General features: G+C 44.3%; 1 protein-coding gene across 4 annotated transcripts in view; it reads left to right on the top strand.

Annotated features, from left to right (window-relative positions):
• Nucleotides 1-14,540, top strand: part of dab1a (DAB adaptor protein 1a) — a 76,269-nt gene that overhangs the window by 38,019 nt on the left and 23,710 nt on the right. For all 4 annotated transcript variants that reach the window (XM_084355414.1, XM_084355417.1, XM_084355416.1 and 1 more), the window contains exons 3-5: nt 5,071-5,210; nt 8,139-8,237; nt 14,295-14,426. In XM_084355414.1, coding sequence (XP_084211540.1) covers nt 5,071-5,210; nt 8,139-8,237; nt 14,295-14,426 — 371 coding nt within the window. The remainder of the gene's footprint in view (nt 1-5,070; nt 5,211-8,138; nt 8,238-14,294; nt 14,427-14,540) is intronic.

Genomic DNA, 14,540 nt, shown 5'->3' with positions numbered 1-14,540 from the left:
CAGTACAGGCCTGCTGAAAACAAACAGTGTCTTCAGCTTTTGTACCGCTAACGTCACTTCTGAGGAACATCAGATGTCACGCAAAAACTTACCGTCACAATCATGTCTCACATAGAGGTGCTACGTCTCTCTCTCATTCTTATCCACTGGCCTCAAACTAATGGTCTAAGTCTCCATTGTCTAATGAAATTAATGAACTGGGCTGTTATGCATTGTTGGCCTTACACTGAAAATCCTATGCACTTTAATCTTCAGCCTGGATGATCAGCTTGCATTTGAATAGAGAAAGACTGCACCATTGAAGATCACCCCCAATGTCTGTGCAGGTCATCTGAAACATGTTTGGACACATTTACATCAGTCTGATCTGTTACAGGGCGACTTTATGAGTGAGTAGGACTAACCAAGGAGAGAGATCGAGTGTAAACCTACCGAGACGTCACCAAGCGGTTTATGGACCGGTGTTTTTAAGACTCGAGTTTGGCATTACAGCCATTGCCATCTTGGTCAGATGTGACCGTATGTGGACGAGAGGGTGGGGCTGGGGAGGATATCCTGATTGGATCTGACTGAGAACAAGTCTGGGTTGCAAAATTTTCATTGAACATCATGCAGTACTGAAGAAGAAGTAAATTAGATGGCAACAATTAAGCTTCTTTCGTCAACATGATTTTTTATTTAAACATTTCATTTTCATATGACCGGGGTGATATTTCCATGGTTTTGGTCGTCATTTCTATAACAATGTATTGACCAAGTTACATGCTGAGATCTGGGACTGAAAGGAAAAAAAACACGAGCAGTCAGTCAGACAGGTTTTAAAATCATCGTGGAAACAAACGATAACATACAAGACCAAGTACAGATATCTTAACCACTGGCTTGTGTATGAACTCAGGTTAAAGTCACGTTGCTGTGTTTTCATGTCTCTCAAACTACTTTGGCGAGTACAATGTCATCATAACTAATAGAAATGTCTCTTAAAATATGACCTAAGTTGTTAACAAACTGCTTTCTTCCTTAAAGTGCACTGTCTGTCAATTTTAAAGGGCCAGGGAGAGAGAAAAAGAAAAAAAGAGGAGAAATCTGTTTCAATATGTTTGTAATCTAAATGTGATCCCACTATAGGGGAAGGATCATACAGAGACAAAAATAGTTCAGGGCTTTTGTGGATGGAAGAAGGGTAAAAGGGGAAGTGATTGGGGAGAGAGTGATGGAGGGGCGCACAGGAGGCAGAAGGTTATAGTTGCCAGGGGCGATGCTAGGGGCTTCCCTGAGGGGCTGCATGTACTGTACCAGCAGTCACCTGCCATCTATCACCTGTGGAAGTGTGTGTGCATGTGTGCGTTGGTATGCATGTGTATGTCTGTGTCTGAGAGAGAGAGAGAGAGAGGAGAGTCGGGGGGGTTCTGCCTGTCATAACGCTCTAATCCTGAGTGACATTTATCCAATGGAGGCCTCGCTCATTCATCCATCCATCACGTTCTATTCCTCCTTTCCATCCTCTGCTCTCCGCTTTATGTCCTTCCCTCCCTCTCTGCTTGTTGCTTCAGACAGACAGTCAAACCAACCCTGCATACCAAGTGACCCCCACACACACACACACACAAACACACACACAAATGTTGTATAAGGTATTAACTGCTTTACTGTCGCCCAGAGGGCTGAATACCAGATACTGCGACTCTGTGTGAAAGAAAGAGTGTGTGTGTTCACCTTTAAAGCTGCCATGGATGATGCACCAGGAGGCTTTTCTTTCATTAGTGTTTCGGCATGGGCGTAGTGTGTGTGTTAACATGTGTTTTGTTGTTTCTGTGCAAGTATGAAAGTGAAAGATTGAGTTTGAGTGAGTGAGTGTGTGCGTGCGTGTGTGTGTGTGTGTGTGCGTGTGTGTGTGTGTGTGGAGCAGCCATGACAGATGAAACGGAAGATTCTTTCATTAGTTGTGTTTGAAGCTCAGTGGGGTCACAGCAGAAGCAGACATTTAATTACAGCAGACTGAATGCTTCCCCTGCTGACACACACACCCACACACACGCTCACAGGGAGGCCTTTCAGGGAACATGCTCCCAAAAGGTAATAATATGAACCACTCAGCAGGAGAAGTAACCCCGGACCTCGTCTACCTTTTCCTCTCTTTCTTCCCCTCTTGGCCTTTTCTCGACTGCTGCCTCTCCCTGCGTCTCTCTCCCTGGGTGTGCTAAGTATAGCAGCAGTAATGGTGATGGATGCAGATGGAGAGAGCAGGTCTTAAATGTCAGACTCAAATGAAAACCGCTGTTGCAGTGAGACAAAAGCAGCTGGACACCTCCGGTGTTATTTAACACTCGCACATTTATAACCCCGATTTCCAAATAAGTTGGGACGCTGTGTAAAACGTAAACAACAACAGCACGCAATCATTTTCAATGAACTGTGTTTACCAACAACAGTTTTACGGAGTGTTCCTGAACCCATTTAAACAATCATGTGTAATATTACCTCGCCACATGCGTGCTTGTGAACGACTGAGCCTTGTGAGGATGCTGCTGTCACACCCAATCAATATACTATCAGCTGTTACCAGTGAACCTGTGGACTGTTGTTGTTAAAATGTGTCACTGGCACCAAATTCAAAATAATTTTCACAAATCATTGAAGTTTACGAGGTAAAACATTGAATATATTTTTTATATATTTACTGTTTTCAACTAAGTATGTCGAGGATTGGCTTTACAGTTACTTAATAAATGTTTTTTAAAGCATTTCATTGTTTGTTAACAGTGAAACATCTATTAACTAAAGTTTAATTAACTATAAATGTACTTTTTATAAATGATAGTTATTACAAAGTGCTGCCGTATGAACACATCACAGTGCAGGCAGTGAAATTGACATTCTCTCTTGCTATTGCAGAGATAAACGCTAACAACGTGCTAACAAATGTAGCCATGTGCTAACAAGGGCAAGGAAAAAGAAGACTGCAAGGGAACATAAATGTAAACAATGCATTATTTAAAATGTTAAAAAATCGCCATTTGAAGATGTTTTATGAGGAAGGAAATACACTCGACACGTTTGCGTTTGTTTGTTTACCAGAAAGCTCCACAGGGCTGCATAAACGAACGTGGTGGCGATTCAGAAACGTAACTTTATGTAGTTTATTGGATTAAACTTCTTGTTTTTATTTTTTCACAAGCTGTCGAAGAGATTCACAGACGTCGGGTTTCCTGACAGGCAGCTCATGTCTGGATGTGAAAGATATGCGAGCGTGTTTTCTTACACACAGCCTCAGTGGCATGTTTCATGTTATTCACGCGGGGAGAGGAGATGGTGGCTTCAGGGGGGGTTCATCATCGCTGCTGACTGTCGCTCTCGCATGTGCTTGTTTATGTGTCTACCCGCCTGTATGCACATTTCATGGGACCGTTTCAAGTTTAATGAAGGCAATATTTAAATGTCTTCAAACATCTCTGCGTTGAAGGGAGGGGGGGGAACAAAACACCCTGGTGGTTTAATCACTTACTCTCATCTGGGCCCAACTGAGACGTGACACAATAGAGAGAGCTGCTCTCGCTCCAAAATAAGGACAGATGTTCTTCAGCTCCTTTGTCTGGGAAGACTTTGAGGCAGACAGTCGTGATTTACTCCAAGTAGGACTGTGACTGAGTGCCTGTCTGTTCAATGATTCAGTGGAATGAGCTCATCCACACCATAGTTGTGTGTATGTGTCTGGGTGTGCAGGTGTCATTTTTTATATCAGTGGAGAACGGAGTGTATTTTCTGCTATTTTGTCCTTCGCATGGGTCAAATTTACAAATTTCACAAACCTGATATCCAACAGGCTTGAATATGTTACCTGAGGTTTTCACAGTGCAGGATTAATAATGCGAATGCATGAGATCCTGTTATTTCTAGAATAATGAGCTCTTTTATAGCCTTAATTGTCCTGAAACATTGTCCAACCCTTTGAACGCCACGTATGTGATTGAGTTCAGGTGATCCAAATGAAGCCTGGGTATGGGTATGTTTGTGCATGTGTGGGCCAGCAGACAAAGCTGAGGGATTAGTGTTGGACAGGTAGAGTCGTATAACACGATGGTCTCGCCTGTAGTTAAAGGCCTCATTCCCCGTTTACTGCACCGCTGTAGGAACTCTATGAATGGAGGGAGTGTGTAAGGATGAGGAGAGGAGGAGTGGGACCTCTCCATCACTCCCACCATGACCTTCCAAGAGTCACGCTGTTATAGAGTACAGAACTAATGCCTCAATATATTATCTGAATATGCTGCATTATCATTATGTCTCTCCCTCTCACTATCGCTCTTGCAGTCTTTCACTCACATGTACACACTCGGGAAAACACAATGCAGAGAGACGCGCACGGATGCAGGAGAGTTTCCCCCCTATACAATATTTGATGATGAAATGTTTGCACACTCAAGTCCGAGATAGAGAAACAGAATGGGGGGGTGAAGATGGAGAGAGCACGACACAAAGGAGGCGAGTTTAGCCTTATGAGCGGCTATTCTCCCTCTCTGCTCCGCATTGTGTTTGAAGAGGAATGTTAAGTCACTTCGGGAGATAACATAGAGACTTCCTGGACAAGAGCAAGGTCAACACGGAGCGGCATCGCCCGACGCTCACTAATGCGTGCGCTCAATGGCGACAATCTCGCACACAATGGCGGGCGAGGAGAGAGGGAGGGCCGAGAGAGACGGGGGAGATAAGAGCGAAATGTCACACTATTACTTTGCAGGAGAAATGGCCGCAGAGGAGAGCGAGTTTTAACTCTAATCCCGCCGAACTTTATTGATTCCTGCGTCTGAGTATATTGACCAGTGCCATTCATATGATACCACAGTTCAATGCTCTGACTTCATCACACAACAAGATGTTGCAAACATCAGTGGCTGTGACCTGCACTATAGGTTGTTTTGTTTTTTTTCTAAGATCACTGTTGAAGTCTTTTTTTGGTCTATGTGATTGATGATCCTGAGCCAGTAGCATTGGTCTGAGTTAGATGGAGGTCCTTGACTGGAAGATGTACTGTAGGATTGAGTGCGTGTTCCTGTGTATGTGTGTCCGCAGGGCAGGATCGCAGCGAGGCGGCTCTCATCAGGCGTTTTAAGGGCGATGGCGTCCGCTACAAGGCCAAGCTCATCGGCCTGGACGAGGTCACTGCCGCCCGTGGAGACAAACTCTGCCAGGACTCGATGATGAAGCTCAAGGTAAGAAGAGTCTCTCACTTCTTGTCTTTTTTTTTTCTCTCTATTAATGTTTCAGATTAAGAATTTATTTCTTAAAGCTTCTTAAAGTTGCCTGAAAAGAATTTAAAGGGACAGTTCACCAAAAATTAAAAATCATTTACCGTCTAGATTGTTTTGGTGTGCGTCGCCTAGTTCGCACAGATGTCTGCCTTCTCTTGAATATAACGGAACTGGATGGCACTCAAAAACACATATGAACAACTCAACAGCAGTGTCTCCAGAAATCATGACCAGGTTAATCCACTGATTTCACTGGGAGCAGTTTTCTTCCTGCCAAACTATACTCACCAAATGCACAGAGGGAAGCGTGCATCGACTCATGGATGAGATGCTAGCTAACTAAGTTATTTAACAGCTCATCATCCATGATGCAGGTTTCCTTCTGCACAGTGATGTTGGCTGGTGAAAATCTGTAGGAAGAAAATACCTATTACTAGTGATGTTAAGGATTAATCACTGACTGATTAATTGCAGTTAGTGTATGTATTAACATTAATAAATTAACACGTATTAACCAACATCTTCTGTTACTTAGTCGGTGTTTATCTGTTCTTTTAACCCTCTCTGATTTTGCATCAAACATAGATTATGCTAAAGGGAAAATTACCAACATATTTCATATTTCATTATTAATGATTAACCGATAATTGATTGTTAAAGTAGCCGACTATCAACTAAAGAAATTGCTTAAAAGTCGACCTACATGAAACTGCTCACAACAAGGTCTGTGGATCATCCTGAGTAGCCAGCTCGTGATGTGCCAGTGCCATCTAGTTCCATTATATTTGAGAGAGGGCAGACATCTCTACGGCAGATGTCCAAAACTCAGCCACTCACACCAAAACGATCGAGATGGATAAACACTACACGTAAGAGGACAAACATGTTGATTCTGGGGTGAACTGTCCCTTTAACACAAGAGATAATGCACTGGATCGCCTGCAGCCCCATTAAGTCCCATGACCCACAAAAACGGTGGAGCATCAGCAGCCAACATAGTTGTCAGTCTGTAAGTAGTTCTTTGAGTTCATGCATATTCTAAAATTCAACTTTTAAATATGCATGTTTTGTACATCACGGCACAGCTGCGCTCGTACAGTATGTATGTGTGTGTGTGTACGTGCATTTTTTCGATGCAGATTGCCAGAGGCGAAGGGTGGAAGAGAGAGATAAAAAAAAAAAAAAAAACGAGGACGTTATAATTTATAGGCAGGACGATGATCAGTGCAGGAGGAAGTGAGGAGGTTAGCCATATGGATGAGAAGGGGATCGGGGTGACTGTCTCGTTTGCAAGGACAGGAACAATTAGAGGGGAGAGGTAGACAGATGGGGCAGTTAGCAGCGGAGAGGAGGCACATAGGAGGGGAATCATTTGGATGATAGGTGAGCGGGAGATGAGAGTGGATAAAGATGGTGAGAAACAGGCCATTTATATACTCATTTACTCGTTCCAACTTTATATTGGCCATTGAAATAATGTTTACAGATGAACTCCACAGTATATTTTAACCATTTACAAAGTATTCTGAACATCAGTTGCAACTTTATCATAACCATCAACTGATTTCCAAACTATTTAAATTCATTAAAAATCAATTATGAAGCAACTGTTTATTGTAAAGTGTTGCCGAATTTGCTTCCTCTTCCACAAATGTGTGATGAAAGAGTTTGAAAACAGTGTGTAGAGTGCCTTTTATTATTTAAATTATTAATTGTCCCTTAACACACGGGATCCACATACTGCGGGAGATATTTAAAATGAGAAAATCACGTTTTGTTTGTGTAGTGAACACTCTCTCCAGCCGAGGCGTCGCAGGGTGAGGAGAGGACAGACAGGCCCATTGATCAAACAGCTTCCCTCCTCCTCATTTATTCAGACAGGAAATCCATCAACTCTTTTTCTCTGATCTCTCCACCTCTTCTCTCACACTGCTCCTCCCTCTCCGAGCCCGACTCCCTCGGTTTTTCAGGTCCCGCTCGTCTCCTTTCCTCTCCTTTTGTGACTCACCTATGCAAATGGAGGTGGGGTGAACATAAAGGGGAATTCCACCCTTAGATACACTTGTAGAGTCGTAAATCATCGTCACGTGTCACCGCGTGTTCACTGAATTCAAGAAGTTATGTTGTCGTGATTTCATTTCTTCTGCACCTGGCTCGTCTACTGCTTCAGTTGTTATTGAGTTCCTTCCTCCCACAATGCCTTTCAACAGCCTGAGATATGTTACCATCACTCAGTGTTTAAATCCGTCCGCCATATTTCTATATGACGTTAACTCCGCAGCGCGTGCACCGACATTTCGTAGACTTTCCGAGTTGTTGTTCACATGAATTTTTCTTTGCTTTCGTCTAATACGAGCAACTGTAGTTTGATACTACACATAAACGTATTCGTTGTTCCACCATAAACTGCTTTTAATGTTTATAACAATTAAAAATGCATGAATGTGCCAGAAATGGACGGACTATGTTCAGTTTTATTCCAAACAGATTTCTCACCAGTCGTCTGAGAATGTTCTTTCTCTGCCATTATTCACCCATCTATTCTTTAATTAAGTTTTGTCCTGGTCATGGTTTAATATCCATCACAAGCTCGCCTCAGAAGACTTAAACGGACTATTGAGGCTTCAGTGGGTGAAAAAATTAATCTGTGATTAATTTCTCTGTGTGACTGATTATAAAGACGTTCTAATTTGTGATGTTTACTGACAGTTTTTGGCGTTAAAAAAAATAAAAAAATCAACAATAGCGTCGTTCCGAAAGAGAAATTGTCCAAAGAGAAGCTCTTTATGTACTTATCTCCCCTCTACAGTGCACATGTGTTTCTGTCCTGCTTCTAACATGTTTGCTCTGTGTGTGTGTGTCTGTGTGTGTGTGTTTTTTTGTCCTCAGGGTATAGCTGCCGCAGCACGGTCTAAAGGGGAACACAAACAGAAGGTGTTTCTAACCGTTTCCTTTGGTGGGATCAAGATCTATGATGAGAAGTCAGGGGTAAGCTCAGGAGCAAACGTGTTTGTGTTTGTGTGTGCGCCCGCATGCGGCATTTCTCTGCGCGCGTATGTTTGTGTGTTTCCTCTGTTAATGAGGCATCTCCATGAGAGGGAGGGGGCCCTGGGGAAATCAGGAGACCCTAATTGAAACCCTGAGAACAAGGCCTCAGTAGATGAGAGAACATGGCTATCGTATTGTCTGCCTCTCTGCAAACAGCGACAACACTGGTTCTATATTGTGCTCCAGGATTATGCATTTTTCATCGTACACGGCTGCTTTTCTGGTCGACCGCCTGGATCTATGCAATCTCTGCTCTCTGACCTCTATCTTTACAGTTTTTTTTCCCCTCTATTCACCCTCGATTCCCTCAAGTCAATCATTTTTCTTACTTTCAGTCGAGACCATAGAATCACCCAAATAACCCCCATAAGTTTGTCCTGGTCGCGCTGATGTAGAGAAATATTGACAACTCATTTTTGACAAAAGGACCCGTCACGGAAAGAGGGCTGTGAATTCAGTCATTGAATACAATTGCAGAGTGAGTACCCATGCAGCTCAAGGGAAAGTGGCCAACAGAGCGTAGTGGTTTTTTCTTTATTTTTATTTTTTACTCAAGGATCCTCTGACAGGTATTGTCCAGGTTCGATTCCCCAACTGACCATACCTGTCACTGTATCCTTGAAGTAAGATAATGGCCACATTCCTCAGGATACTCAGAGCTCTGTGTGGAGGACAGCCTCACTGAACGGGCCATTTCACCGCCATTTGTGTTAATAATGGAAAATTAGTTTCCTATTAAGCCCCAGAGTTATAAGCATACCTGCCAACCCTACCAATTCTTGTGGGATTCTCCCTATTTTTTAACCCTTTCTCCCGCTGTACAACTAAGTAGGGTGACCAGATCCTAACAAACCAAATGTGTGAGAGAGACTATATTATATTGTATATTATGCCCCTTATCTTGTGAGATATGCTTCGGCCTTTGATTGATTCAGTAGGACGCTGCCTTCTGTACGACCACATGGCTTTGTTTTTATTGGGAAAATGTCTCGTGCTAACTTACAATCACTGTCAGCTGACTTTTGTCACAGTGCTGCACAGTGTGTTAATGCTAGTTATTTTAGCTGCTGCTCCTAGTTTTCATTATATTCCGACTAAATCCCATCGGCCGTAGCGTAGGCAGCAAAGTCGACAGGTTAACCTATAATTTTACCCACGTTTGTACAGTTTGCTTGACATAAACCAAAACACATCCCTGTGATGAGAGCCTTCCCTGTTTTCTCTTCACAGCCTTTGAATAAAAGCCAGATTTTTAGGAAAGCATGTCAACACTGTCTCTCCTGCAGTGGTTTTACTTTTGAAAACTACAGCCAATCAATATGTGGGACATCATCTTACTATGTGGGGCGCAGGAAAGAGGGGTAAAAATGCTGTGAATTTCCAACACAAAGTGGGACACCTGGCCACCCTACTCCTGGTCGGTAATTTCCCCCGTTAATCTCCTGATTTCATATTGATACAAATCATATGAGTGTCGTGTGTGTCCTGGTTTTGTGGCAATACGACTGAGAGGCAGAGACGAGGGTGCACAAACGACCTGGCCTGACTTGTCCGATGCCAAAATCTCACTCCACTTGGCGCAAGACTTTCACTTTCTTGACATTTTCCCCCCTGTCTCGCTTGCTCGTCCTCTGGCCTTCACTCTGCAGACTAATACAAAGACTAATATAAACTTGTTTTTACTCTCACATGTATTTATTCTATTAATCTGTGTCAGGTTTTTAGGCATGGGGGGCGTCGATGGTAGGCTATTTTCCGATGCCCCAGAAAATCTCCGTCTTTTTCACAGCCTAACGTTGGCAGGCATGGTTACACGATGCTTGGCTCGGTCGTCCGTCGTAAGTTTCTTCTGCTTTGACAGCTGGAGTAAAAACCGCCTTATTTTTAAAACATAACACAGCATTAACGTCTGCTCTTGTGTATGTTGTGTTGAGTTTTTCTGTTTTACTATATGATGGTCCACACCTGGCTTTAGTGGCCGACGCTGTAAGTCTGAGATTTACACCTCAACAGGACCTGGATGTCACTGACAGTGTGGGAGTGTGTGTGAGTGTGTGTTCAGTGTGTACCCGGCAGTAATTCAACAGTGCAGGGTATTAGACAGGCAGGACATAGTAACCAGCGGCCTCCCACATGGCCGCCATATTGCATGCAGCCAAACTCATCCCTCACCAGTCCAATCCTTCATCCCTCTTTTTACAACCCTCATTTCTCTTCGTCTCATTCCCCTTCCAGATGCTTCGAACTCCCCACACTGAGAGACAGAGCGGGATAAAGAGAAAAGAACCAGAGATAGATGGATAGATGGCGAGGTAGAGAGTCAAAGGAAGAAGGTGTTTAAGAGGGAAGGGGAGAAAGAAGGAGGTGAGAGGAATCAAGGATGTGAAAGAGACGGATGGAGTGAGGATGGGAGGGAGGTACAGAGACAGACTGAAACAGAGTTAGAGGGATAGGTAGAGAATCAGTGAGCATATGTCAAAGTAAGCTCTCTACAGGGAGACCTTGTCCTCTGTCTCCTCGCATTAATATTAACTATAGAGATATGCTGTCCTTACTATCAGTCCTTCAACCACTTCTAATGGCAAGGGAGTGAGAGAGAGACAGGGAGACGGAGAGAGAGACAATGACTCTGCTGAGGTTCAGGGATCTTGACAGTCTCATTCCCCTCCTGTGCATCAGTCAGCCGGATGGGCGGATGGATGTATGGGTGAACGAATGGATGGATGGCCTCTCTCTCAGAGGAGGGAAGGTCGTGGAGGATGGAGGGAGGCTGTGCTCGAGATGGAGGAGAAGAAGAGGGGAGACATTAATCTAGCAGAGGGCAGGCCGGCATGTCTCTCTCTCTCTTCCGTCAGCCTCCCCTACACGCACAGAGACACGTGTGCGCCGCCCTCTTCACCCGGTTTTTGTCAGTCTCGTCAGGGCCGCTGCACCACATCGGGTCAAGAACTCACAAGAGTGAAGGGCTGAGCTCGTCTGGCCCACTGCTCCCTCAGAGAATAAAATCAGAAAGATCAAATTAGTCCGGTCCGGCCAATGGAAAGAAGTGTGTAAAAAAAAAAAAGGACACATGGGAATAAGCTGTTTAGAGAAAACCCTGGAGCAAAGTATTCATATGGAGGCTAGACAGATGCAGCAAGGCAAGGCAAATGAGACAGAAGAGGGTAGAGCGAGAAACAGTGGTATTTAACTTGATGTTGAATGATAAAGATCGTCACACTTGCATTGTTAATTAGGAGGAGGAGACAGGAATGAAAGAGGGTGGAGATCAGAGGGTCAAGCTTGAGGGGATGATCCGTGGGTCCATTGGGAATTGGTATATGTGTTTAGATCAAGAGGTGTCATGGTGGGGGAACCCAGGGAGTGAGACCGATGATGAAGGCAAGTCACGAACCAAGCAGAGGAGAAGGCAAGGAATAAGACAAAGGGGCTCGTTGGGATGGGCGACACGAGAACGGTGTTCAGACACATCTATAAAGGCAGGCCGAGGAAATTAGGTCTGTGTTTCTCTCCTGAGCTAATCACCATGTTTGTCTTGCTTTGCAGAGATTTGCACATTGACAAACTTCTGCTGCCATTTTCAACCAGTAAAGTTAAAGTTTGAGAGGGAACATCTTTAGGTTAAATATTAAAGGGGCTCTGTTGATTGTCTGTGTTGTGTTGGAAGCCGGTCTTTGTTTTATGTTAGCAAACTCCATTTCTAAACGTTAAACATTAGCTGCTGTCGCTCTCAGGAGGCAGCGAGATGCAGCACTCAGGAACGTGCATTAAGTCACATCCTTTTGACTGTAGCCAACTAAGTGTCAAACTGTTGATTGTTAAGACATTGTTTATAGTCACAGTCCACCTCTGTGAATATTTCATATTTTTTTATTTTGGTCATTGACTGACCGGGACTCACTGCAGCACTCTTGCGAGGAAATAATTAAACCCCAAAGCCAACAGCTAATCTCGGTCCTGTCTCACTGGCTGAAGTCTGGACAGCCTCTGCGGGCCCTCCGATGATGTCTCCCCTCTAGTAGGGAGACGTGAAGCGAGGTGAGGAGAGAGAGAGATAGTATCCTCTGCTTCTCCTCCTCCCTCCCTCCCATCTACCAGCGTAACGGGGAATATCTTGGTTCAGTGGCCAGCAACTGCTGAAGGGCATGCTGCCCACGGTCCCTCCGAGATACTGACACCGTGTGTGTGTGAGATTGCGAGAGTGGGACTAGCAGTGCGTATCACCAGTGCTGGAGAGACGAGAAGGGAGAGAGTGCGCAGTCGGTATCGACTTTCTTGATACACCCACCTGTTTTGGCAAACAGTCCGATTCCCCAGAGAACGCATCTGTTTAAGCAAAACTTTGAGCAGCATCTGATAGTTGATGCTGCCAGACAGCGGCGGCCGGCCTCCAGGGATTTAATTGCACCGTTCTGTCCAAACTTTACAAAGAATGATGCAACAAATGTTTGCGGCAGTAAATCATTTTAGTTGGCAGGAATGTCTCATAGATAAGAGATCTGAGGAGAGTAATGACATTTGTTCCAGCTAAGTGTGCAAAAAACAACTGGTGTTTACAGTGTAGAGCGGAGGGAGAACCACTGCAAAAGTTTTTTTTAAAAAGACGAGTACAGACCGGGGTAAAAATACTGGCATACTGGTTTGTTTACTTCCAGACAGTATCATGACCAGACTGTGTCAGCGAGGTGGCAGTGTCTGAGCGTGCACTAGGCTTAGATTTCAACTAAACATGAAGCAGTAGAACATTTTCAGCACTTTGTTAAATCTGTATAAGAAAAAATTGGATTGAACAGGCTGTACCTGAGAAACGAGGCAATGACTGTACCTGAGAAAGGAGGAACTGACTGTATGTGTGTTTAAATTGTGTCTGCTCTCTAAGACGAAGCAGATCAATTGAATTTATGCAGTCATCTCATTCTCTGCTCTCTTTGAATCAGAGTCTCTCTTTGTCACCTCACCACCCACCCAGAGATAATTCAATAACCTCTGCAAATGAGCTCTCTCTGTGTGTGTGTGTGTGTGTGTGTGTGTGTGTGTGTGTGTGTGTGTGTGTGTGTGTGTGTGTGTGCCCGCCTATGCCCCCATGTTAAATTGGTGTCACTGTATCCTGCACTGTCGTCAGACCGGAGTAGCTTCAAAGACAGCAGATGTGTGTGTTTAGCTTCTGATGTATGGCGCTGCAACCCCTAGCATGCACTCAAGGGCTACTGGGTCATTATGTTGACTGTGTGTCTCTGCTCCCAGCATGCAGCTGGCATAGACAGTAACAACAAAGCAGACATTTAGTGTGACTTAACACAGTGCTGTTGCATATTAAGACGTGAGTTGTGTTTGCGTGTGTGTGTTTGTGTGTGTGTTGTGAGTGAGGGCACAGATGAAGTGATCAAGTCGACAGCTTGCCGAGCTGTGATTGTCACTGATCCCCCCTCTGTCCTCGGGAAAAACAGTGCCATCTGCCACGGGCAATGCCAGCTTGGCACTCCCCACCCAGGCTAAACTAGAGAGGGCAGGGGAGCTCGAAACAGTTCAATGTAGGATACAAGGTCTCTGTGCGAGGGGTTGTTTCTGCGTGTGCACTCGCAAGAGTTTGTCTTTTGGTTTTTGAAAAAAGCGAACAGGTATACGGAGAATCCCTCAGTACTTTGAGTTCATTCATGTTTCTCACTTTTCCGTACCGACTAGTTTTTGTACGCCTCAAAACTGAATTCAGTCGTACATAATTGCTGTGTCATTCTTGAAAAGCAAAACATTCCTTTCATTGAATGCCTCGCACGGTATTGAAGAGAAGAAAGCAGCCAAGTTCAAGTGCATCAGACTTGAAAAGGAACAAAATGTGGGAAGAAGTCAACATATTGAGAAAAAGGTTGCATGTTGTGAGCATGAAATCTTAAATTCTAAGGAAAAACTCACAAGCATTAAGTTGTAATCTTTCAAGTTGTAGTTTCTTGGCTGTGTCGGCGTGATTTCTCAAACATCTCGTGCCGTGCCTTCTTTCAGGTCCTCCAACACCACCATGCGGTCCACGAGATCTCCTACATCGCCAAGGACATCACAGACCACCGAGCCTTTGGCTACGTCTGCGGGAAGGAAGGGAACCACCGCTTCGTGGCTATCAAGACGGCACAGTCGGTCAGTGTCTGTGTGTAGGCAACTGTGTGTACATATATGTGTGTGAGTGTTTGTGCATGTTTTTTACCATGCTTCTTCTGCATGTAGGTTAATGTATGATTCATAAGGGTTTTC

The sequence above is a fragment of the Pagrus pagrus genome, assembly GCF_965226575.1.
Source record: "Pagrus pagrus genome assembly, chromosome: 6".
NCBI classification, from domain to species: domain Eukaryota; kingdom Metazoa; phylum Chordata; class Actinopteri; order Spariformes; family Sparidae; genus Pagrus; species Pagrus pagrus.
This window is presented reverse-complemented; position numbering and strand designations above follow the sequence as displayed.